The sequence below is a fragment of the Condylura cristata genome, unplaced genomic scaffold (assembly GCF_000260355.1).
Source record: "Condylura cristata isolate star-nosed mole 26May11 unplaced genomic scaffold, ConCri1.0 scaffold00022, whole genome shotgun sequence".
Lineage (NCBI taxonomy): Eukaryota > Metazoa > Chordata > Mammalia > Eulipotyphla > Talpidae > Condylura > Condylura cristata.
Window position 1 is genome coordinate 31,472,158 of NW_004567123.1, and position 25,847 is coordinate 31,498,004.

Here is a 25,847-nt window from a genome sequence, read left to right on the forward strand (position 1 = left end):
TCCTCCTGTGCTGTAACACGATCACAGGATCAGTGGCTTAAAAGCAGCACAAACTTATTATCTTATTGTCCCAGCCTTCAGAAATCCAAAGTGGGCCTGCAGTGGGCCAGCTGGAGCTAAAATCCAGGTGTTGCAGAGCTTCATTCCTTCTGAGGCTCTAGGGTGTTGAACATCTCCTTGCAGGGGCTTCTAGCAGCCGGCTGGATCACGTGGTCTGTGGCACATCCTGCATCTTCCAGCCAGTATCTGGCATCTTCCAGCCTCTCTCGCTGGCCCTGCCGCCTCCCTCCCCTCCCTTTCCCAAACTCTGGCTCTCGTGTTCCCTTTTATAGGGATCATTGTGGTTCTGTTGGGCCCACCAGACAATCCAGATAATCTCCCCATCTCAAGAGCCTTAATCTAATCATGCCTCCAGTCCTTTTTGTAATATCCAATAACGTACCTGCAAGTTCAAGGGATTAGCACACTCACATCTCTGGGGAAGCCATCTACAGCAGTAGCTATTAATAGCATTATTAGTATAGGTTGCTAGTTACAAAAACTGTGGCAATTCAGAATAATGATGATGACATATGGTAAAGGGCAAAAAGACAAGAGGATGAAAAGAAAACACCCCAGCAAGCTACTAGTGATTAAGTGGGGTGATGGGTGAAATCCATGGAACTAGGGGTGCTGTTTCATTTCTCCATTGTTCATGACATTTTCCCATTTTCTTATAATAAGCCTATTTTAATTAAAGTTTTAGTAAATATGACAGTAGAAATATCTTTTTTAAAGATTTATTTTATTTATGTATGCATACAAGAACTGGGGGACACGCCAGAGGTGGGGGTGTGTATGGGGGGATTTGTAAGAGAGTGGGGAGCAGAACAGGCAACTGGTTGAAATACACAGCTGAGGGGAGCAGTGGGGAGGCAGGAGAGGTCTGCTGCACCAGGTGGGTCGACTCCCCACAGATCAAACTTGTGCTGCAGTGGCTGGTGATAGCTTCACAGTGCTGAGACTTAACTCCTGCACCACTGGGGAGGCCGGAAAGTAGAAAATCTTCGTTAGGCATGTGTATGATGTGTTGTCCTGGGTATCAATTGCTTCATGACAAATGACCCCAAAATTTAGTGGCCTAAAAAGAACAGTTTATCATCACTCACAGAACTGTGGGTCGACTGGACTCAGCCGAGTGGTCCGTACCTGGTGTCTCTCACGTGGTGTCAGGTAGGTGGCCATGGGGGCTGATGTCATCTTGACTTTAGCTGGACATCCAAGATGGCTTCCCAGCATTCTCCCAGTGCAATGGCCTGGCTTCCCTTCACTGGCACAGCGCTTCTTGAGGCAGGAAGCTCAGAACTAGTCCAGCAGCATTTCCACCATGTTCCAAAATACTGAGATCAAGATCATTCCAGATTCCAGGCGCAGGAATAGTAGACCTCAGACCTCAAGGAGAGCCACACACGTACACGGAAAGATGTAAGTGACAGCGGCCACCACTTTTGAGGTCAAACTAATGTATATCTCTGTCTTCTTCTACCCATTCCTCTTCCCTCCCCCCTCAGATCATCTGGGATGTGTCCTTCTTTCCATTAACAAAACTCGTCATGGTGTTGTGGATTTCAGTTAGGACACGAAACTTGCCTCTTTAGAAGCATCATAAGCTTAACTTTCTTGGAGAAGAGGAGGTGCATCCCCTCCCCACATTTCATTTCTTCTGCTTATTTAACACCCCTACTGACTCCCTGTGGTGCCTTGCCCTCCACTGTTGTATGAGTGGAAAAGCCGAGGAAACCCTCTCTAAAATTCAAATCTCTAACTGTGATAAAAAGGAATTAAGAAAAAAAGTTTGCAGTGGACATTGTAGGTGTCTGGCACCAACTACCCAGGTGCAGGGAGGACCTGATTAGGCTAAACCAAGACTTAGCACCCTTTGCACAATTGCCATTTTGGGGGTCATTTTCCATGGTGTATGAGAGGAGAGGAGCTCATTGTAGGGTATTTACCTGCATCCCTAACTTCCACCCACGATGCCACTGACTTTACTAGGTGTGGGACCCCAAATGCCTCCCATGCTGCCAGATGTCCTCTAGGGGTCAAAGTCACCCTGTGTGACTTTCTTGCTGGTGATTGGTTCAGGAATGAGCAGGTGCAAACCAGCTTGGCCAATGGGATGCCAGGACAGACTTCTGGAAGTGTCTGGCAGCAAGGATCTCTTTCTCTTAGGAGAAACCCAGGAGAAGCCACTTTCTCCCTTACTAGATTTCACAGTCTGATGACTGTTGGCAGCACAGACAGAGCCAGCTTTCAGGTGAAACCAACATGTGTGAAAAGTGGAGAGAAGCAAGAGAGAACCCGGGGTCTCAATTATATTCTTGAACCTCAAAGTCACCAGCCTCGGAGTTGTGCCACCCAACTCCTTTACCGCTTAAGCCAGTGTCGGATGAGTTTTCTGTTACTTGCAGCAAAACATCCCAAGTGACACATCAAAACTAAAGAAAACACTGGCCAGAGATTCCCTGGGGAAGATGATTGTATGCAGCTACATACCCAACGGTGAGGGTAGTTCCTCCCCCCATACGCCCCAACATGAACAGTACGGAGGTTGCTGAGTCCCATTTTAGAGTCGTCAGGCTAAGCAGGTACAGGTAGAGTGACTGGTGGCCAGACACCTGCGGGGCCCACTGCCAACTCTTAGAATCCAGCTTCTTTTTAAACTTGCTTCTGGAGCTTTCTCTCTCCATCTCTATAAAGTGTCCTGTACCCTTTCCATACATTCCATACATTCTTCTTCTTGTCCTATTGGTCACAGTCAACCTCATGATTTACAAGGGGAGATTTTGTTACTCCAGTTGACTAATTTCAGCAAAAATGCGCAAATATTCCCAAATACCATCTCTCCCACCGCGGGGTTACCTGAGGACCTGTTGTAATGGCTGACTCACCTGGGATCCCCCAAATGCTGCTTCTAAGACCCAGAAGACAGACTGGGCCCCGTCCGAACAGGCTGATGGAAAATCAGCACAACAGATGTTCCCAGACGTTCTGAAGGCAGCACCGTACCATGAGGGTGTGCCAAGGACAGCGTGGGGTGATGACCCCATGCACCCCAAGGGGGACTAGCTGAGATGAGATGAGAATTAGATAAAAGGGTGTGAAGAACAGGATTCTCTAGCTCTACTGCCAACTTGCTCAGTGACCCGGAAGGAGTTGCTTTTCCATCCAAGCCTCAGTTGCCTCATTGGCCCAGTGAAGATCATCCTATTAACTTCTCAGGGTTGATGTATCCTTACCTGAGCAGACACATGTCTAACCGGTTTTGTGATCTGTTGCTACTTGTTGAAGTGTAATGATGAAATCATCTTATTTTTATAATAACTACTACCAAATATTCTTGTTGAAACCTCCTTCCCCCGTGGGTACTAATACAAATCACAGAGTAATGGTAGTATGGGCCCCGGGGCAGCAGGAGAACTAACAGCTGGCTCCTCCACTGCTCCAACAGGTCCTTGGCACCTGCCGTGTTCCCCCTCACACAACCAGGGCCGAGGAGGTAGGAGCCAACATTGTCCCCCATGCACAGAAACAGAAAAAGAAGGAAGTTGTCTGCCCAAACCCTGCCTCTTCTAAGAGACAAGCTTCCTCTGCTGACATCTGCAATCCCTGACTCCTCAGGCTCCTGTGGGCTCTTAAAACTCAGAACTTCTCAAATGAAAATGTCAGTATCCCCAGGGGAGCACGGCCACACCCAGCACAGATGCACCTTGGTCACGGAGTGCCTGGCACCGCAGGGAGCAGATGTGAGTGAGTGTGCACGGGGCGTGCCTACTGGGTAGGACAGATCCGGGGTGTGAGATGTCAGGGCGGGGAGGAGGAGGGTGTCCTCCAGCAAGAGAGTGACTAGAAGGGGTAACAAAGCAGCTTTGTCAAGGCTGCTAGATTTCAGGTGCCAGTTTATGAGGAGGTTCAGCTTGTGGCAATGTTTTACATGGTGCACTTGCAGAGGGACTCTTTACCATGTATTACAATATGTGCCCATCATATCACTTCATAGCATGGTAGAAGATTATATTATAATAAAATTGTGTCGGAAAAAATCTTCCATCTCATTTAATACAAAGTTCTTCTGTAGCTACCTCCCCCTGTCACCTCCCAGGTCAGGCTCCACGTGTGACACGAGGGACTTGGAGCTGGGTTGGGGGTTGGAGTAGATGTGGGCGCCATTCCCTGAAATGGCTTCATGGCCAGTCCTGGATGGGGGTGGCAGACCCCAACTGCTGCAGGATCTCTGAACTTAGACTGACAACTCAGAAGGTCCTGATATCACTTTATTGTACAGGTTAAGAGCCTGGAGTGGCACAATGCAGGTACAATGGGGGACCCCTTGATGCCAATCCAACATTCTTGACATCATGAGCTCTAGCAGTTGGGGTGCACTACTGGTTTAAAGATGCCACAAGTGTGTGATCATAGAAGACACTATTTGAAGACTTTTAGTTGGACAAATGGGAAAGGCACCTGCTATCTTAGGCTGACTCCCTCCCAAGCCAGCTGGGAGACAAGGATTTGAGTGAAGAAGTTTGTTGGATAGGAGGCCTTGTGGCGCACCAGCCCAGGGAAGGGGAGATGAGGCTGGGAAGGGAGCAACAGCTTGACACCATGGCAACCTATTGGGGGTCTCTGGGTCCTGTGAAGACCAGGCCTCTGATTTTCCCTACCTGAGGGCCAGGGAGGTAAGCTATGTATCCAGAAACTTTCATTTGCCTTTGGTTGAGTGTTGCTTCTGAAGGTCAGACTAGATGCCAGATGAGCTGAGCCAACTCTTGTGGCCAGAGAACCACGGGGTACTGGGCAGCTCAGCCCACGGTAAGTGAGCCCCTAATCCAGGCTGCTTATTCTGGGTGGGGGGAAATTCTGGTCTGTTGAAGCATTAATTTAGAGCTTATACTAAAGCTCAATGGTGGAAGCAACAATTCGAGCAAAACAGGAGACAAGCAGAGCTTGAGGAAAATATGTTCAGATTTCTCAAAGTCATGTGGAGGAGAAGGGACTTGATTTCCAGAAGCTTCACCATACGGGGTTGCTACCAGGAGAGTGGGCCTCCTCTGAAGGCTGAAGAACTTGGAAACATTTCAGTTTGATGGAGGGAGGACGAGACACAGAGACAGCAGTAGGTGTTGTTCTGAGTGGCCATGATTAAGAGGAGAGAGACAGGGTGAGAGGCAGGCAGGCAGGCAGGACTAAAGGTAGGGAAAGGATGGGATGAAAGGGAGATCGAGAGAAAGCTGAAGAGACCGAGAGAGGAAATGAATGTGAAAACACACAGACCAACTGCTTTGGGGGACCACTGAAAACAGTGAGACTCAAAAGCCCACATTGTCTAGTTCACGCGTACATGTCAAGATGTCTTCATTAAGTGTATGATTAGAATGATTTTGTGATTAGAAAATGAATTAAGACAAATAAAAGTGTCCGACCCAATGCCAGAACTTATAATCCTGAGTAAAGAGAACACCTTCTTGGAATTACATCTCACTGTGTCTGTGTTTCTTGAAATGATTTAATGCAAACACAGTTTTCTTCTCTCCCTCCTTCCTTCTTTTTTTGGAGAAGGCCTGGAAGAGCCAGCTCAGAACTGAATTGGAGCTGAAGATGACTGAGCGGATTAAAGGTAATTTAGGGAGAGAAGGATTAGAAGCTTCTTTGGAATTAAGAATTGGATTAACTTCTTCCTGGCTCCATCTTTGCAAGAGCTGTCTTGTCCTAGAGTGATGTAGCAGGACAGTGGGGAGGGAAATTGACTGTCTAGGGAGGTGATAAAATTGGGTTGAGATGATTCATTATGTCACACATTCATTCGACAAGCATGCAGGAAACACCTCCTGCCGCCCAGGGCCTGGGCCACGCTGGGTGGATACCGAGGTGAAGAGTGTACAGTCTGAGCTCCCCACTGGCTGAGAGGGGTACACAGGATCTTGTAGGTCCAGTACAAGAGGATCGGCCCATGCCCAAATGAAGATCTGCACGCTGGCAGAGGTCTACTTTTACCCCACCAAATGCAGCTCTGGCTCCTCAAATGAAGAAGTATGGAATGACAAGGGATGCTTCTTTAGAAGGGCAGGGTGGAGACACACTGACAGATAGTTTCCAAAAGATCTTGACTTCCAAAGTGATAGAGAAGCTGCAGGAGGCATAGAGCGAAACTTCCGACCACTGGTGTAACAATGAGTGAGCGTGTGCCTGGCTGCAGGTCACAAAAAACCAAGTGGAGTGGGTTCAACAACAAAAACATTTACCCTTTACGAAGAAATAAGCCCAGAGCTAGGAGGTTCCAGGGATGCCTCTCTGGTACCGTGGACGCAGGGGCTTTCTCTCTCCCGTCCGCCCAGGGAAGAACAGCTTGTTTCCTGCCACCCTTTTGCAGCAGGGAGAAACCTTTTCCAGACACTCCTGGGCAGATTTGGCCTCATGCCCCAAGAGTAGCTGCCTCAGAAGGGAATTAACATTCACTGGGCACTGTTTAAAAGCCCCACAGTCCCCAAAATTTCCAGCTTCCCCTTTAATATCTAGCGAACAGTAGGATCTCATGACTCTAAGAAGAACAACTTTTATCAGGTTCTTTCTGCAGGGTATTACTCAGAATCTCTGGGGGATCTTCATGTGTCCCATGGACCAGTCCCGTGGTTGCTTGGCAATAATACTAAGCCACCTCTTGGCGCTGTACTGCCATGTCCGCCATCTCTTACTAACTATCCCTGGTGACCGCTCCTCACTCCAAACCATCTTGACCTGGAGGTGGTATCCCACCCTCTTTCTTAACAGCTCCTCAGTGGGGTGGGGTTAACTGTAATTGAGACCCCCATTAATGGTGGCTTAAACAAAGGCCCTAGTGTGTTACGGCCTGGTGTAAGTTTACATGTATTCATGCTAAGTAACAGCCCTTCGTATGTATGTCTCAGTCATGTCTTTCTCACCCGGGCTGTGTGTGATCGGTCTGGAGGTGATGGGTCACTTCCATGGGGTCAGAATTCTGTGGCTCCTTCCAGCTTGTTCTCTTCCATCCACCCTGGTCTGTTGTCCTTGCCTGCACAGTTCGGGATGGAGCCCACTACATCCACATTGCAAGAAGCAGAATGGAGGGAACAAACTTGCATTCAAGTCCTTTGAATAGCAGGCGAGCACTGTAATATGGAAGATAAACATGCAAAACGGAACCGTCAAGAAATACCTTCTAGAGCCCACACATCCGCATGGAGCTTCCGCTCCCTCCATCTTAACCCTCCTCTCTCTCCCAGCCACCACCGCCATGTTGCAGGGCTGGTCTGATGGCCATAGATGGGAGCTTCCTGATCCTTTCTCTCTGGCATTTGGAGCCCCCCTCTTCCATGCTGACTCCCCATGGGCAAGGGGAATCTCCAGCTCCTTCAGAGGAAAGCTTCCTCCCGTATGGGGAAGCTGGCAAGAGAGCGGTAAGCACACCCCCCAAGTCTGGGAGCCTCTGCTCAGTCACTCCAATGTTGGGGGGGCTTCCTACTCCACAGTGCCCCCCAAGCTTGGAGGGGGATAATGGGGGTAGGGGGAGACAGCCAGCACTTCCCTCTCTGGAGCCAGTCCCATGAGGAAGACCATTTCTTACCTCCCAGGATCAAAGCTACTGGAGCAACTGCTTGATCAGAAAGACACATCTCTGCCAGGGAGCCAGGAATACTTCTAGCGAAATGCTAAGTTTAGAAATGAACTCCTTTTCCCTCAAAGGCTTCAGTCTGGCTACCCACCCACTCAATTTGGAGACCTTCCCACCAGGCTACTGTGTGATCCTGGACAAGTTACATAGCCACTCTGGGCCTGTTCCCACACCCCTGGAATGAGGTTACTGACAGACCCTCAGCGGAGCCCTTGGGAAGCTCTCCAGAGGGAGGGCTGTCAAGTGCTGGCTTAGCACGGCCCACGGCTGACGCCCCACCCCACCGTGTAGCTTTTGTAATTACTGGTACTAAGCAACAGTAAACAACTCAAGGTGAGGAACCTGTCTCTGGAAATGCCACCCTTTTAGGACTTCCTCCAAGAGCAGAGGGCTCCTTCCAGAATAAAGGGGAAGACTATTTGCACCTTCAAAGGCAGAAAGAGCATCTCACCCTCTTCAAGACTCTGAAAATCTGAACCTTACCTCAGGAGTGGCTATATACTTTGCTAGCAGGCCCCCTTGTTCTAAAATTATTAAGCCCGTGAAGACTACAAGGCCGGGTTAGGAAACAGTGGGGGGCGGCTGACTGCACAGGCCACACGCCCACGACGCTGGCCTTGCCTGCCTCCAGCTGCAGAACGAGGAGTCGGATGGAAACCAGCAGGTTGCAACAGAGACCGTGAAAACACCTGCAGACACACGGTAGTCAGCTTTTTCACTCGGCAGCCCACACAGTCGTAGTATTACCAAGTCCTTGCTGTGAACAGAGACAGCGTCTCATCAACCCAACCCACCCTTGCCTTGTGGAGAAGATGGAAAACCAAGAATCAGAGCTGGTAGGGGACCAGCCCGTATCAGTCACCTGCCAGCACCTGTGCCCACTCGCGCCAGGAGTGTTCCCCATGACTGTCCTCTAAATTGGACGGAGGGTAGGTGCAGTGGCTTCTGGAAATGCTCCCAGACGCCTCCTTTGTGCAAAGCAAGGGGTCACAAGTCTAGTTTCCATCCTTGGGCCTGACTTCCCCCCTCGTACCTTGCCCTGCCCCCTGCCCCTCATTTCTCAGAACCCACGTGATTCCCCTAGTTCCCTGAGGACATTTCCCCTCTGCCCCCACCGCCACCCCGCCCCAGGGCTGTCACTCGCCCAGGACAGGACTATATTTACATCTTTATTTGTTTTGCTTTTAATGACCTGGGGTAGAATCGAAACTCTTTTCTGGTGGTGAAAGATGGGGGGTCTTCACCCTTCCCGTCAGCTGAGCCAGAACAGAACTCACACATCCGGCTGAGCGCAGCAGCTAGGCACAACTGGCTTCTAACCGTGGCTCCCCCAGGCCTTAGCCTGGCCTTTCTGTGCCTCCCTTCAAATGGGGATAATCACAGTGTAGTCTTTGCAAGGCTGGTGTGAGCCATCATCATTATTATCTCCTCATCACTGTGATATGTTGAGAACTCGTGGGAGTTCTTGGAGAGTGTCACGGCTGAATGCAGAGATGCTGAAACCAGGTTGCCTATTTCTAAACCCGCCGCAGCACTAATAGCTGTGTGACTTTGGTTAAGGGGTTGACCTCTCTGGGCCTCGTTTCCACATTTTCCATGGACAGCGAGACTGAGTTAGCGATGGTCTGGAGACTCCATCGGACCGATGAGATTTAAGGCCAGGACTGGGCTGGGACCATCAGGGAAAAGAAATATTCCCTCCATTGTGTGGCTGAGCTAGCAAGATCTGAACCTGGAATTGCGGGGTCATCTTGCTGACCCCCGGAGGAAAGCCTGCCTGAAAGTGAAGATTACCCAGAGGGAAGCAGATAGGAGAACTGAGGAGAGGAGAGCCATGGTGACATCGTCTGAGCCCCTGGATGTGTCCATGCCTGCACCAAGCCACCTTTGGACTTCCCAGTTTCGGGAGCCAGCAAAATCCCCCTTTGTGAAGGCCACTTTCAGTTGGGTTTTTCTCGTTGGAAAACATGAAGGAGGTTAAGCAACTTGCCTGCGCGGCCTGAGTGCTGTAAGCAGCCGACTCAGAATTTGGAAGCTGCTCGTTCCCTGTGGCCACTGTGCTGTTCTCTAGGTGGGCATTCGAGGGTGGCCATCGATTCACCCCTTTCCCTGCTTTGAGCAGCCATTTTTCATCTGCAAGATGGGCTAACTCCAGGCTGCCGGGCCGTTGGGAAACAAATGCGAGCAACACTGTGGTCTGGTGTTGACTGTGCTGGAAGCGGAGGCTCTGCACAGCCAGGACTGTGACCCTGTTGGTGACTCCAGCTCAGGGTTATCTTTGGCTGACCCCACGTCAGTCAGCCGTCAAGGCGCCCACACTCTGTCGGAGAGCGTGTGTGACTCTGAGGGGTGGTCTCTTCCTGACTGTGTCCTCAGTGGTGGCAGAGCGTGACCCTGAGGACCCTCAAACTCGGAATCTATGAGATGGAAGGAGGCCTTGTTGCCTTGTTTTCTGGAACCTTCTGAGGACTCACAGGCTCATTTAGCAATAACCTGTCAGTCAAGGAAGACAGCATTGAACCAAATTGACTCGGTGTCTTTTTTTCATGAAATTTACATTAATGGTGGAGATGGAAGATAAACATAAATCAGACACATAACACAATACCACGCAGCAACACTAGGGAGAGGATGTGTCCGCCGATGGCTGGGGAGGAGAGCTGGAAGGGTGACAGGCAGACAGCAGGGGTCAGGGGGCATCTCTGAGCTAGTGAATTTCATCAGACATCCAGTTTGGCCTCACTCTGGATCCCAAATTCTTACGCTGCATTCTCTCCCAGGAATAAAACCAGGACTAATTTTACCAGGAAACTTGCTGACAAGGTTAAGAGTCAATGATCCATTGCAGATGTGGTAAACAGCCATTCTTCCCCACTGACAACTCTTTAGGACATTTTAGAAAGTTAAATGGGTCATTGATTTCCTCCATTAGCTAAATCCAAGAAGGAAAGGCCCAAGAAACTGTGTGAGGCCATTCCCCAGGCAGGGCTGCCGGGAAAAGGTTTTAGCAATCATAACATAGGGCCATTTGCTTATTTTATAACTAGTCATCACTCCAAAGATTCCCCCATCACCAGCATCATGTCTCTGGGGGACACCAGAGCCTGGCTGGTTCTAGGCCAGCCCTCAGCAGAACTGGTGGAGTTTTACAAATGAACAAAAGCTGTGTTTTGCAAGCCACAAGCGGCTTGAACATCTCTGGTCCCTCCTCCCCAAACAAATGTCAGATGCTTGGGACACAGACAGGAAGTTGAGGTCCCCACCCCATGGAACACCACAGTGAGGAACAGAGGAAGCAAGTCAACTGCTACCGAGCAGGGGAACTTTGCACAGAGATGAGTGTCTTGATACACAAAGCCAGGTTTGTGGTCGAGAGGAAATGGGGCGATGTTAGGTGATCAGAGAAGTCGAGTCTGCAGAGATGACATTAGACCGGAGACCTGAAGGATGAGATCTACAAGAAGAATGGTTCAGCCAGAAAGTCCCGCTGGTGCAAAAGTCCTGAGGTAGACTGGCCTGGCGCAGAGTCAGAGGAGATGGTTGCGAGGTGGGAGCGGCCAGAGTTGGGAATTACTTGGCTTTCATTCTAGGAAGGTTAGATTTTACAGAGGAGCTTCATGATTCAAATATTAAAAACTCGCTCTGACTACTGGTAAGAAGAGATGGAAAGGCCATTAGCTGATACTTCAAGTGAAGGGTTTCATCAGGATCAAAATTTTGTGACACTATTTCACACTCTGACACTGTTGTAGGTTGACTGGGGGACCCCAAAGAGCTAAATTCTTGGATTACTCAAAATGAACTGTTCTTGGATTACTTGGGATTGCCGATCACCCCAGAATGGGGTGGGCCCTAAAACCAGTAATAATTGTCCTTGTTTGAGAGCACTGGGGGGAAATCAGACCCATGGAGAAGAGGAAACAGAGGAGACGACTATGGAAAGAAGGAGGCAGAGACTGGAGATGTGTTCCCACAAGCCAAGAGGCGTCTGACACCTTGGCAGCTGGGAGAAGCAAGAAAGGATTTTCTATGAGGGCCTGAAGAAGGTGTAAGGCCCTGTCAGCACCTTGATGTTGGATTTCTGTCATCCAGACTGTTCAGAGATAAATTACCATTGTTCTAAGCGACCAGATTTGCGGTAATTTATTATGGCAGCCCTAGGAAACTAACACAGCCATACAACATCCTGGGCTGCTTTAGCCCCCCTGAGACTTCAGTCTTCACCAAGATCCTATCGTAGCTCTGGCCCCACTCAGAGGCTATCTGGTCACTCGGTGGCATTCCCTGCATGCTGGAAGCTGACTTGGGTTCCAGATGAGCATTTGATTGATCTACTTACTTAGCTCAGCCCATATACAGGAATATAGAATAGAAGAATGGGCTGGGCTCATTCTCTTTTCCCCACAGCACAGAGTTCTGGGCTCTGCACTTGCAGACAACTAACACTCACATAATTAAGGGCTGGAAGGGAAGACAAGTATGCAAACCTGAAGATCATGTAAAAGGCTGAGACCTAAATTAGCATCGGGGGTGGGATGCCCAAACTTTTCACCAGGATGGGTTTTTGTGAATTTCCCCCTCATGGAATACTAAAGACATAACTATCAAACCAATTACATTTATTCCACAGGAATTCATTTGCTATTATTGGGAGTCTATACTACTTCGAACTGATATTTATTGATCTACTAATTATTTATAATCACTCATCTGATCTTCACACCATCCGTATGATGACGGTACTTTTATTATTGTCATTTCACAAAGGAGGAAACAGAGGCAGAGAGAGATTAGGAATTGTAATCAAGGCTGCACAGCTCCTGTCTAAAAGAGTTGGAATTTGGATCCAGGCAGACTGACTTCAAAGCAAGCACTTCCTGGAGACGGGGTTAGAAACCCTTGGTTTTCATGCCACCGTGTGCTGCTACTCAGGAAAAGTGATTGTGCCTCTCTCTGCCTCTGTTTCCTCATCTATAAACTGGAATAATAATGGTATTGAAATTGTAGGTGGAGATTAAATAGAATGACAGGCACAGTGCCTGCCTCAAGTACTCAAGGAACCAGGTAGCGTTCAAGCAACAGTACCAGGCAGCGGCGATGGGCAGGCTTGGCTAGAAATGGAACAGTGCTGACTCGGTCCGCGAGGGTCTCTGATGCTGTGGAGTGCGCAGTCTCTCCCGCAGCCCTCTCGACTTCACAGTCTCCACAAAGTGTGCCATTGCAGAGTTGGATGGCTTCATTTTTAGAGCGGGCAGAAAGGTAACCTGGCCAGTCCTCCTTTGTCTCTCAAAGATCACAGGTAAAGAATTAGCTGCGTTTGCTGGTGAAAAATACAGATTATATTATGGAGTCCTTTGGAGTTGGGTCCAGAAATTTGCATCGTTCAACGCACTAATGCATCATGGAATTTGGACTCCACTGAGTCCTCTCTGAGGAGTTCCATGATACTTTGGGAAATACTGAAAAATCATTCTAGACCCCAATTCATTCATTTCCGCAGCGCACGAAATCAGAGACCCCGAAAAGAAATCTTGCGTTTCTGACAACAGCAGTACTGTCAGAGGGAAGTGGACCTTCCCCAGCAGCCCGGCGCGTAAGAAGTCCTAAATTTCAGGACATTGCCCAGAGTGGTGGGTGGAAGAAAGGAGCAGCCTAGCCCCGCTGCCAGGCTCGAGCCTGGAGCACTGAAGCGGGAGCAGGCTGCTGCAGGAAGGTGCATGACTACTTCGAGGTCACTCCGTGACTTCACTCGCCACGTCGAGGCTTGAACTCAAGATCCCCCCCGGCCCGGGCCTTTGCAAACCCACGCGCTGTGGGCGGGCGCCCTGGATCGCCTAGGTAACAGGAGCGCGCCACGCCCAAGGCTGCAGCCCCGCGGGGAGGAGGGAGCGCGCGCAGCGAGTTGTCTCGCGGGGCTGAGGCCACTACTCCCGGCCCCGCCCCCGGCCCCGCCTCGCGGAAGTGCTTGCTGCCATCCTCGAGCGCTGATTGGTCCTCTGGGCTGGGGCGGAGCCCGAAGCAGCGCGGTGCGTACTTCCGGCTGCCGGTTGACATGAAGAAGCAGCGGCGACTAGGGCGGCGGTAGCGGCGGGAGTCGAGGCTTGCAGCGGGACTCCGGGCTGAGGGCGGTACGCGGCCTAGAGCAGCAGACGGCGCAGTGGGCCGAGAAGGAGGCGCAGCAGCCGCCCTGGCCCAACATGGAGATGGAAAAGGAGTTTGAGCAGATCGACAAGGCCGGGAACTGGGCGGCCATTTACCAGGTGCGGGAGCGCCGGGAGCGCATCAGGCCCCTGCTTAGGCCGCATGAACCTTCCCCTCGGACCCCCGGGCCCCGTTCTCCTTCTGGGGCCTGCGCTCCTCCTAGGCTCCACTGCCCGAGGAGCCTCTCCGACGGCGGCAGGGGCCGGCCCCCCCCCCCGCTTTGTCCCTCGAGAGGGCCCGCGTCTCCCCCGGGCCTCGAACCCCCCTCTGATCCCCCACTTACCTCAGATCCTCCGGCCCGGTGACCTCTCGAGCCTGGAGGCCGCGGGTCTACGCGCAGCGAGCGAAAGCCTCGCCCCCCAACCCCGCCCCCCCGCCCCCCGCCAGCCCCTCATTGTCCCCTGGGGTTGCCGGTGCGCCCGCCGCCACTTCCTCTTCGAGACGGGACCACCTCAGACCCTCTTTCTTTGTCTCCCGGGGGAAAGGCTTGCTTGCTCCCCCCCCCACGTTTCCTTTCCTCGGGTCGCGATGTGCGTCGTCGTGTCCCAGGATGACAGCCCGTCTCCCTTCCTGTTCATTCATTGAATGGATCTGAGTCGCCGACTGTTCCGCGCTGGGCGCTGGAGAGGGCGGTGGAAGAGCAGACACACAGACCCTCTCCCCCGTGGAGCTCGTGGGACAGGGTGGTCAGACGTGTAAGCAGGTCATTTCAGGGGTGTCGAGTGCTGTAAAGAAGACAGGAATCAAAACGGGGTCGTGCCTCACTGCCTGGAAGGTGGGCTCGCCCAGGGAAGGGGACTAGGGATGCTCTGTCACAGAGACGTTTGCTCTGGGAGCGCAGTGAGGAGCCCAAGCACCAGGCACCAGAGCGTTCTAGCCAGGCCGGCGGTCCCCACTTCGCCGGGGCGCACATTCCTCTCTCCCCCCGGCAGGGCGACCTGGCGTCCTTGCCTCTTGAAAAGAGCGTGACTTCTCCCAGCTCATCCTTCAAGGCTGACACGACCATTTCTTCTCTCATTGCTTGTGTGCTACGGGGCTTCCTAAATGAGCTGGGAAGGTTGTGTCTCGCAGATCTCGGAAGCATCAGATTAAAAATACGAAGAGCTCTGCTTCCACCGGCAGCTAAATCCTCGCAGGAAAATATGTGCTCCCTATTAAATGTCATTGCGGGGGTTGTGAGGATTAACCAAAACCACACTCACATGGCCATGCACAGAATAGAGAGATTTTGTTACTTGTGTAAAGGGAGGAGGCCGTTTATTCTGTTTTCAGTTTATAGGCTCAAAAGGCAAATTGTGAGATCCATCAGCTGGTAGTATTAAAATCTATTTTGAGCCCCACTTAAAAAGGAAAAAAGCTTTAAGCAGTTCTTTGGTATGCTTGACTAACAAAAGCCGCTTTTTTGGCAGGCTGGGTTTCATGTGGATTTGCATCGACTTAGTTGACAGGGTTCTTTTTCACTTGGACGGTAATGTATATTAGCTCCGGACACACTGATATTTATAACCACTGTAACCAGTATTCCTGTGATCGGTCAAGACATAACATTTGTCTTCCCTGCCTAGTCTCTCTGAGTTGTTAATTGAATGAATTCCACTCCTGACTATGAAAATGTGTAGACCTATTTTCTGCATCCGGTTTAATGCGGTAGAGTCTATTAAGTGGTTTAAATGAAAACACAGTGGGCCGAGTGTTGCAGAGGATTTGGATAGCCCCCTCCCAGTAGAGGTGGCCTTTGGGAAGCACTGGGAGGAATCCTTTATCCGGAAATGGAGGTGGCCACATCTTCATATTACAAAAATTCCGAGTTGAATTCACTTTCAAATACTGTTTTCAGCCAGACAAGTCTGACCTGTCGCCCCGGCGTGACTAAAACTGGATTGAGCACGCCACCAGCATGGAGCGCACTGGTCTTCAATTAATCACCCTCATTGTTCTTACATTTCTCTACTGCATTTGAGCCCCCAGAGTTAGTCAGGATTGCTGTGTGTGGAGATGGCCTCAGCTTCTTACTGGTTGCCACGTTCCTGGAGGTGGTTTCTTTTGATCTGGGAGAATTGGCCGCTGTGGACTTTCTTACCTCTGTCATACAGATGCTTGTCTTTCCTGAAATTGAAATTAGCAGCTCTTTTCCCTTTTAAGATGAAAGGTGGCTTTTAAAAAGTATCAGTTCAAGTGGCCTTGAGTCTGAAGTGGCGAAGTAGGTGCCCCAAACCACTGTTTTTCAGGAATCCAAAGAAATTGTGTGTATTGAAAAATGGAACTTAAAAATTAGGTTAATATTTTCTGGCACGCCACAATCAGGACCGCCTTTTACAAAGTCATTTTGAGCTTGCTTAGTCTATTGTGATGGGAAGAATATGTAATTTTGGCTTCAAATTTTGTAAACAAGGCAGTGCTATTAAGCTTTTTTTCTACCTAGAACAAAAGTTGCAAAAACTTGAAAACAATTGGGAAGAGAACAAAGAGTGAAGTGGACCTTTGTTTGAATGCCTGGAAATGTGATAGTTTTGAAAACCAATGTTTCAGGCAAAGCTTCTGCTCCAGTAACCATGTTTTTAATTGTTAGGCTGATAAGTAAGTAATCCAGATCCTAAACATTTAATCTATAAAAAGTCAGTTTTGGGTAGCATATGTAGGCAGATTTAAAAATTGTTTTCTATCATTGGAACAATTACCGGTTTGAAAATTGGAAGGAGTGCTCAGCACTGGGGTTTGGTCTGGTCTGGCTGTCCAAAAGGCAAGACAGAACAGCTCGGGGAAAGGAATTGGTTTTCAAGCTGGAATAAGAGAAAAGCGGGCTCACATGAATGACAGCTTCTAATACCTCCAGCCGTAGGGCTTGGGTCAAATGTTTGATTTCTCTTTGCTCTAAATTCTTTGATTCTCTGACTCTTTTCAGTGTGAATGATTTGGTTGTTTCAGTTAAAGGAGAATTTGACAATAGCTTGTGTCTTGAAGGCAAGATTTATTCTGTGTTGGAGACAGGCTTTGTAAAATGGACCACTTTTCCAATTGACATTTGTTTTTATAGCTGCTTTCATTATGAAATACAACCTAATGCCTGAGGAGGTTAACACCATGTTATAACAGTAGTTCACGAAAATTCCTCACTGCTCTGTGTACAGCTTCTGTTATATTTCAAGAACATACAATTTCCTGGTAGTGTTTATTTAAGTACCATTCTCTGCATTTTGTGCAGGGGAGGAAGATCTGTATACTATGACTCAACATCATCACATATATATTTTTTTAAAAGACAAACGGAAATCACATTGGAGAGCTTGGGAAGTCCTAGTCATCTGAGTGACCCATTGATCTGAATGTTCTTGGTTAGCCATGGTTTAAGCGAACTCCGTTTAGGTCTGATCGCCACTTGGAAATGGCATAAAGACTTTCATCATTGTCTGGATTCACATTAAATTAACTGGGAGCAAAAGTAGAAATAGTGGAGAGAGGAGCACCTTGCTGTCGTTCGTGTCACGTCACCAGTATGTTTTAGGGAGGGAAGCGAATCGTGTGTGATGATCCTGAGATGTCAGCGGGGTTGGTGGTGCTGCTGCTGTGGCCAGCTACCCACCTGGGGCTCCAGAGCCTCCCCATGGCTCTCGGCATTTTACCATGAATAGCTTCCCCAACCTATAAAAATACTTGGCATTGAATAATATAATTGGATGGATGCTAAATTTCATGATAGAAATGAAAAGAAATTTCCTGGAGGGCCTGTTTGTCTCAGATCCCAAACTGCTGAAATGACTGCCATTTCTCTTTTCTTTCTTTTACTTGTTTTCCTTACTTGTCTTTCTTTGTTCTGTTAGATCACAGAATCTTTTTGGCAGTTTCTGTCCTATGCTGTGCTTTCAATTGCAGGTACTTATTCTCGGGCCTCCCTGGATGCATATATATTTTGCTCAGTCTGGCATTTCTCCCTCTATGTTTGTGTTCATTTGTTCGTGGGTGATCAGCTAATACTGACAGATAGGCCGGGCACGTCCCTCCACACCTGCCTGTGTGCATGAAATGGGCCATTGTCCCTGGCCAGAGTGGTTTGTTGCTGTCCTTCACTGTGCATGTCTTGAGTCCAGAGTGCTGGGGACTTTGGAGTAGTTCCTGATTCACTCTGCCATGTTTCATTGACTGGCCCCCTTGGCATCGTTTCCACAGCCCCCATGTTCTATATGCTCAAATGTTGCCATGCTTTCTCAAGCGAGGGGCACAGTTGTATATTAGTATATTCCTCAGCAGGCTCTCTGCCTGCTTCCCAGAACCCCCTCCACCCCCACCCCTTCCCCGCCCCACCCCACCATTATCATTGAGTAATTGTGTGAAAAACAGACCTGAGCCTGTCGTTCCTTTATTTAACTGCTCCTACTGCTTTCCTGTTCCCTGTAAGGCCCAAACTTCTGCCCATGGCAGTTGGGTACCAGACATCCCTTCCCGTGTCCTGTCTGCTCTAGTCACGCTAGTACATTCTCCACACCCATCGTTGCTTTCTGCACAGCGTTCTGTACAGCTTTATTCCTAGCACTTTGGAAACCTAGTGCTCCCTGAAGCTGTTCCTTTCCACATCTCTCCTGGAGGCCGGGCTTCCCAAAGGCAGTACTCCCTCTTTCTCATTCCTCGCGGTGCTTGCTGCACCTGGCACAGAGTAAGTGCCTGGCAGTGTCGAGGCTGCATTGATTGTTCCCAACTGCTAGACCCAGAAAACGTAAAGACACTCAGACGTGGTCCCCAGCTCCCCTTCTGGGGAGGGGTGATGGAGACAGCATAGCTCTCATTCACTGCCCGAAGGTCGTGCTGGGAGCTGGGACCAGCTGAGGCGGTTACGTCGTCTCACAATGTAGTGTGGCGTGGAGTGCAGGCTTGCACTCTCACTCAGGAGAAGCTGATGGGTGTGACAACAGATTTGTGCTCTGTCTGCAATAGGGGTGAGATGCAGCTGTCTCTCTAAGAATTGCTGAGCGACTCTGTCCTCATCACTCTTGTCTTGTGCCGACTCGCCTTCTAGATGGACTTTGCATGTCTTTGGCTGATAAAATGTGTTTCGCTTGTGGTAAAATGTGCTTCTCTATAAAGTTACAACGCTTACCATACTTAGCTTTTTTTTCTTAAAGTATGGTGAAGGCAGACATTTTTGGCCTTTGATCAGACCTCTCTGGCCCAAGTGGTTTCATCTTCTGCTTTTTCTCTGGTCTCAGCTCTAACACAAGCAATATTGGGTTGGTCCCTTTTTCTGCTTTGCGCTTCTAATCCTTTGTAAGAGTACTATTGGACTGAGGTCACTAAGTTCCTGCAAGTGATACAAGTCTTTAATTTACTCACAAAGAGAAGTTAGCTTTCTGACGTAATCCTTACAAACACCACGGTGGTTCCTCAGTTTGCTGAGGTGTGTTGGGTAGGTGGGCACCATAAGTTCAAAAACTGATAGTAAGTTCGTGAAGGTGCCGGAGACCCAGTTGAGTTGTCTTCCCCCAGAGAGGAAACATTTTTAGTAAGCATGGCCCATGGGGTTTAGTAATGTGGGAAAATGAGTAGCTCCGAAACATGAGCTACACTTGCAGCTTGTCTCTAAGCAGCAATTGGGTGGTTTTTCCTGTAAAAGATAGGGGAACTGATTCTTGAGAATTTACGAAAGATTCAACCCCAACGAGGTCTGCGAAGAGTAGCCCCCTCCATGTTGTAATTTTAGGAAGAAACCTGCATCTGGCCTAACTTCATTTGAATAGGAAACCGCTTCACCCATCTGCATGTTCTAGAAGGAAGTACCTGAGTCTCCAGCATTTTCAAAAGAATGCTTGACTTGGCGTGAAAGCCAGCTTCCTGGTTGGAATGGCCGCACCCTCCTTTCTCAAGGCATCTTGACAGTCGTGAGCGTCGGGCTATCGGTTTATAGATGTTGAGTGTCTGAACACTGGACACAGGAACATTCCATGGGACGAGTTTTGCTCGGAACGTGTGGCCCCCTAAGCAGTCACGCTTCGGGATGTGGCTTGGGCCACACAGCACACAGAAATAGTAACTGCCGGTAAGTCTTGTTGAACGAACGGTGACAGTTGTTTGCAGTCTTGCGCGCTTGTGAGGCTGCCGGGTCAGCCCAGATTCATTGGTGCCCCAGGGTGACACGCTGGACATGTGCTTCCAGGAGCTGAGCCTGTGACCGAGACTCACAAACCGGGGCTCATGCAGTGACATGGTCTGTTTTTCCTCTGGAAAATACACGTCCTCCCTTCCACCCTCGGTCTAGTGTTGTGCCCAGAAATTCGAAGCCCTTGCTGGGGCTCAGTGCTCGGAGGAAGGCCCCGGCCCGGTGCGAGTGCGCTGGGCTGCTTGCAGAGGGTCCTGCCCACGCCGGAGTGGGGCATGTTTTCTTCTACAGATGAAGAAGGAAAAGCCTGGGCTGTGCTTGTGGCTTTTGTGGGTGAGCGACACCACTTGCAAAGATAAGATGAGCTTAGCAAAACTAGGTTTCCAAAGTGTGTTTTTAATTTGTCAGTGATCACAAAAGAGAACTCTTGCCCTTACCCTGGTGCTTCACGTGAAATACATCTCCTGTTTTCTTTCTCCGTGCATTGCTCCTCTGTGTAAGCCTTCCTCTTGAAGAATCTCGTTTTAAAAAGTGCCACACGAAGTCCCAGCAGGCAGCTCAGATGCTGATGAGTCCTGATTGCTCAGAGGATTATGCAGTGTTGTGAGTTGCTTACAGGAAAGTAAACATCAAGTAATTGTTCCAAATAGTTGGAGTTCTCCTGAGAACATAGGGCTACTTAAAAATGTCTGCGGATGAAATCACTTCTGAATATAACTTCACTCAAGAGAACAAATAGACAAGCTGCATTTAGCACAATATGGCAAATTAACTATGAATTCTCTTGCTGGCTAAACATTTGTCAGTGTTATATTTATCCCTTCTGGATTTTGTAATGCTTTGCTGCTCAGCTAGGACTTACTGTGGCTCTCGGAGGGTCGCGGCAGTGCGGGCCCCTTACTGAGTCACGAGTACTCTGTGACTCACTTTTGCAGAGAAGGGGCCTCTACGATTTTTGGTAGTCTTTTCAGGGGTGGGGAGGGTATTTTGTTTTGTTTCGTTTTTACCCTGACTCGAAATGTTAAGGGCACTCTCATTATTGCTCTCCTCTCTCTGATACCACCTCCTGGTTGCTGGGGCCAGTTGGTATCACCCTTGGAGGTGGGATGAAGAGGGGGCGGCAGAATGCTGCGTGATCAGGAAGTTGCATCATGTATGTCCCATCTGATTTACAGGCGCAAGGCCCCATTTCTGGAGCATTCCCCAGTAGACCAGGTAATTTAGCCACCCGTAGGGGTCGGCTGGTTCACACGTCCCCTGGATATTCCCCGAGAATCCCCCCCGCCCCCCCCCCCCCCCCCGGGAGCACCCTTTAACGGCTGTTGTGTCCCTGTCACAGCGCCATGTCTAAGCGAACTGAGCTACGAAATCGCCCCCGTGGCCTCCTCGGCCTCTGTCACACACCCAGGATACTAGTGGCCCTGGTCAGAGTTCATCTCTTCTCACTAGCACCCAGGGCTGCTCCTGTCCCTCATTTTTCTACCCGCCGGGAGGAACATTTTGGGGCTTTTTTCACAACATTGAAGAATACACAGTGGCAGTCGGTAGTTCTAGATTCGTCTTTACTTCATCGCTTGTTCTCATCCTTTGAGTCTAAATTTCCTTGAGAAGACATCAAACTGGCATGATCACTCGGAGAGAATCACTGTGAAAGTCATTGAAATTCAACAAACCTAAGTATCTTTTTTTTCATATTACGCATTTGTCAATAGAACCTCCTTTTGCAACTTATTCCACTCCTTGATGGCAACGACTTCAGTGTTTCTCAACAGATTTTGTTAGTTAGAAGTTGCTTTTGAAAGTAGGAAAGAAATGGCTCGAGGAGACAGAGGCGTTCTTTGGTTTGAAGTCAGAGTCTGATGTGTCCCCAGCTCTTAGCGTGAAACGCAGCTGGAGATGGGTGTGGTCCGTTGCCTCAAATTTCAGATCTTCAGTTTGAGGAGGTGGCTGCCGTTCTAACCACTCACGGCCTACATGGTACATGCTGTTTTATTTATGGGACAAAACTCAGCTGTAATGGCTTCCTTTCTACTTGCCTTTGAATGAATAAAATGCCTGTCTTTGGTAATGTTTACATGTCAGATCCATTTTAAAAGAAAAAAGGATACAACTGGAGTTAGAGGATTAAATTGGCATGACCTTTAGTTTAACAAATGCCTTTAATGTTTGATTTTTGTAGGTTGATCCTAAGGAAGTGATAAGTGTGTTAGGTTATTTGTGGTTTGAGCTAATTTTAGTCTCCTGTTCACAGCTTGCTCTATATCCTTTGACATTAAAGCATGCTTTCTAGAAAGACAAATTTTGAATGTGGGACAGAACCTATATCCCATACTTGGCTAGATTTCAAAAGTTATTTTCTCAGTACTTTGGAAGTTGAGCTGTTTGAAGCACGGTTACATACCTTTAAAAGCATCGATCTTTTGTTTAGAGAAATCTCTACTTTTCCAGCAAGTAAATGAGATTCTTTCACAGAGGCTGGGAGCGCCTGTGCCAAACCAGTAGCCACAAGGGCACAGTTGGTATCAGAGGATTTAATTCTGAGCAACCCCAGTATTCACAGTAGGTATATATGTGTGTGTGTATACAAATATATATTTACACACTTTAATTTGTGTAGTGACGTAGCATGGCATCTTGAGATGTTTTCAGGCAAGACGTGGGTTGGCAGTGCTTGGCAACCTTCTCCACTGGTGCCCTTCGTGGGTAGAGTGTTCTGCTCCTCAGGGCTGGGCCTCATGTTTGTCTCCAGCACTGGCTAGTGTCACACAGACTGTTTTATTTCAAGTCTTTATTCCCAAGCTGCGCTGCATCCTCCCAGGGACTTGTGAGATCATGGAAACACAGGACTCGAGAAACCTGGGTTGGGATTCTTCCTGTGTCTGCCATTAACTGGCATGAGACCTTGAGGGAGTTGCAGGCAGGCCCTGTAAAATAAGGCTTAGCCAGCTAACCTACAGCCCGACTCGAGTCTAACATTCCCCAGCTGCGTGGTTACCACGAGGAACCTCAGAAGGGAACAGCCTTTATGGAAAAACTGAGGCTTCAAGTCCTGCTCATGCCTGGACTTGGTAGCCTTCTGTGTTCTGTGCTTCTCCTATTTAAAAGTGGGACAGCACTTTAAAATTTCATATTAAGTCAAATGAGAACATGCCATGATAGTCTTGAAAAGAATAAAATGCCTTGTGAGGTCACAAATCAGATGATTTTATGAAATTGCAAAATGCCACTTTGATGATTGCAGTTTCCTTTGAAATTCTCCCCATGTCTGAAGATGATCATTGTGTTTTATAATTGGACCAGAATTCAAGAGAGAAACGTACAGTCTGCTCCATTCCTCCTCTCATTCATGGTAGAGCCCTGTCACAGCTGACACATTCCTGAGTTGCCCGGGCCCAGGCCCTGCATGAGGCGCTTTTACGTGCAGGCACCATTTTTCTACACCACCCACCGTACTTCCATAGCAGGCTGTGTGTGAGGAGGGCAGTTAGGTGTCGGAACCACACGTTCTCTGCTGCTGTCACCGTGTCCAGAATCCAGTCTGACCATGTGAAAGAAGGGCTGTGGGCCGGAGGAGCCTGCCAGGAGAGAAGCGCACTTGTGCAGAGAGCCTTTGCTCCCCACATGTAGGAAGAGGTGCTGTGTCGATTTTGACCTTCGCCCAGTTTCCTTACCTCTTACCTAGCCGTCACACGTTGGTCACCAGCAGTCATATTTTGCTGCTTGACTGTGTTTTTCAAAAGTAGGAGTTTTGCCATTTTTTACAAACCATGAGATCATCCAGAAACCTAGATTTCTGACTTCACTGGAAAAATCTGAAAACCACACCTTTTGAGCCCGCTTTGGCGTGACCTGCTGAGCAATGACATGTCTGCTCCTACTGGCCGAACCTGTGCCAGTCTTGGGCTTTGCTCACCCAGGGCTTGTACTCGTTTCTGTACTCTCCTTGCCCTTTTCCACAGCCCCTGCTCTAAACTGGGGTTGTTTCTTGGATCTTGATACTATTAGAATTAACATCATCTGAAAACGATACTCAGCCTCTTTTGCATAAAGTAGAAGCAGGGAATAAAGGCAGAGGCGAAGGTTTGCTCCCGAGCATCCCTGAGGGGTCGCCCGGCCCCTGAGCTCCAGGGTAAAGTGCTGTGCTTTAGCGCCGCGCCCAGGGGAGGGCCCGAGCCCCGGGTAGAGTTACCAGCCGGGTGCTGTGGCCTGCCCTTCTCTTTTCCCCCTCACCCAGCCCCTCCTGCTTTGGTGGAAGTCTGGGAGCTGCCACCATTTTTTTTTTCCAGCTCAGGCTAATGAGTGTGACTGTGTTTTTGTCTCGTGTTCAGTTATTTCCAGGAACTACTTTTGAAGACCAGCTTGGAAATGAAGTTGGGTGGTCCCTCTGGGAATTGATTTTTTTTAAAAAGTGACTAGCACAAACAAGCTTGCACTGATTAATCTAAGTAGTGCTCTGAATGACTTGCTTTGTGACTTGGTATAAAGTGATACCAATTGTCATATGTCAGCTTGTGATTAGATGTTTTTCTACGTTATCAAAAGATGAAGTAGTTGATAGCCATGATTAAAATAAATACCGTAGGTTGCAAGGATTAGGTTGTTAGAGATGCCTATCCCTGTTCAGTAACAGAAGTGACTATTATATTATGTTGGAGGACATTGTTCTTTCTTTGATCCTTCTGAACATCTATTATTTCATAGAGGTGTGTTATATGTGACAAATTAGAACAAGCCATGGATAAGGAAGATTCTTTACCATTATAAGACAATCCAGGTCTTTGTCTAAGTTTTATATTGCGCCCCCCACTCCCAACGGAATCCCAGCTCAGTGATCTGGCCATCACTTCCTACTTTGTAAAAATGTAGATGAAATGAAAACCTAGTACCTGCAGACCAGTCTCTCCATGAAGCTTTTCATCATCCTTTATTGGTTCTCTCTGTATTGTAGAGTCCCGGCAGGCACTGTCATCCATTCAGTCATTTTGTAACTACATGCCTGCTACTAGGTGTTAGGCACCTCAGGTAAGTGCTGAGCCACACATATCTACTCCTTGCCCTCAAGAAGCTGCACAATCTACCAACAAAGAGGCTAAGCAGAGGCCACCCACGTTGGGAGCTTATAGGCCCAGGCCCAGCTGCTGTGGGGAGGAGGAAGCCAGTTGGAATTGGGCACAGAAAGAACAGACTGAACTATCTGGAAGGAGTAGTCTTTCAAGCTAATATCTAAGTGCAGATTCCAAGGGCTAGCAGGTATGAACCCGGGTGTTCTCCAATTTGGGGCTTCCTCCTTGCCCTTCTCTGGCCATGTTCAGTGTTAACGTTACCCAGGCTTGAACACGTGGGGCATATTTAACTTTCGGCTTCTTCAGTCTTAACCCTCCTTCCAAACCCTTCACAGTTCACATGCATTCTCTCTCTCTCTCTTTCCTGTGCTGTTATGTCTCACCTGCACCACGATGGGGATACTGTGACCTTGATGTCATACCGCTGTGCAGCACTAAGGTCTGTGCAGGTGTCTTCTCCAGGAGGAGGCTGTTAATGTCGTTGTCATTTTATAGCACAAGTGCTCTGCACTTCACAGGCAGATAATACTATCTTGATTGCAGCAAGTGGATACCTTTCATGTAAAGTTTATTTGTCTAAATGTGTATGCAGATAGTCTTTAGTCTGTACAAAAGGCAGAGTTATGTTTTTTTTTGTTTTTAAAGATATATTTATTCATATAGAACTGGGGTACAGGCCAGAGATGCAGGGGGTGAGAGGATTCACCAGAGACAGAGCGGGGAGCAGAACAGGCAGATCGACGAAGTACACTGCTGAGGGGAGCAGCGGGCTGGTCAGGAGAGGTCTGCCACACCATGTGGTCACCTCCGGGGCAGGCGGGAATCGAAC

General features: G+C 48.8%; 1 protein-coding gene and 1 long non-coding RNA gene across 2 annotated transcripts in view; both read left to right on the forward strand.

Moving 5' to 3' along the window:
• LOC105853967 overlaps positions 1-11,875 on the forward strand; it is a 113,715-nt gene extending 101,840 nt beyond the window's left edge. Inside the window, exons 10-11 of the long non-coding RNA XR_001145710.1 lie at positions 5,599-5,656; positions 7,078-11,875. This is a non-coding gene — a long non-coding RNA (uncharacterized LOC105853967). The remainder of the gene's footprint in view (positions 1-5,598; positions 5,657-7,077) is intronic.
• A 514-nt stretch (positions 11,876-12,389) lies between these two features.
• Positions 12,390-25,847, forward strand: part of PTPN1 (protein tyrosine phosphatase, non-receptor type 1) — a 50,806-nt gene continuing 37,348 nt past the window's right edge. The window contains exon 1 of the mRNA XM_004687049.2: positions 12,390-13,929. Coding sequence (XP_004687106.1) covers positions 13,867-13,929 — 63 coding nt within the window. The 5' untranslated portion in view covers positions 12,390-13,866. The remainder of the gene's footprint in view (positions 13,930-25,847) is intronic.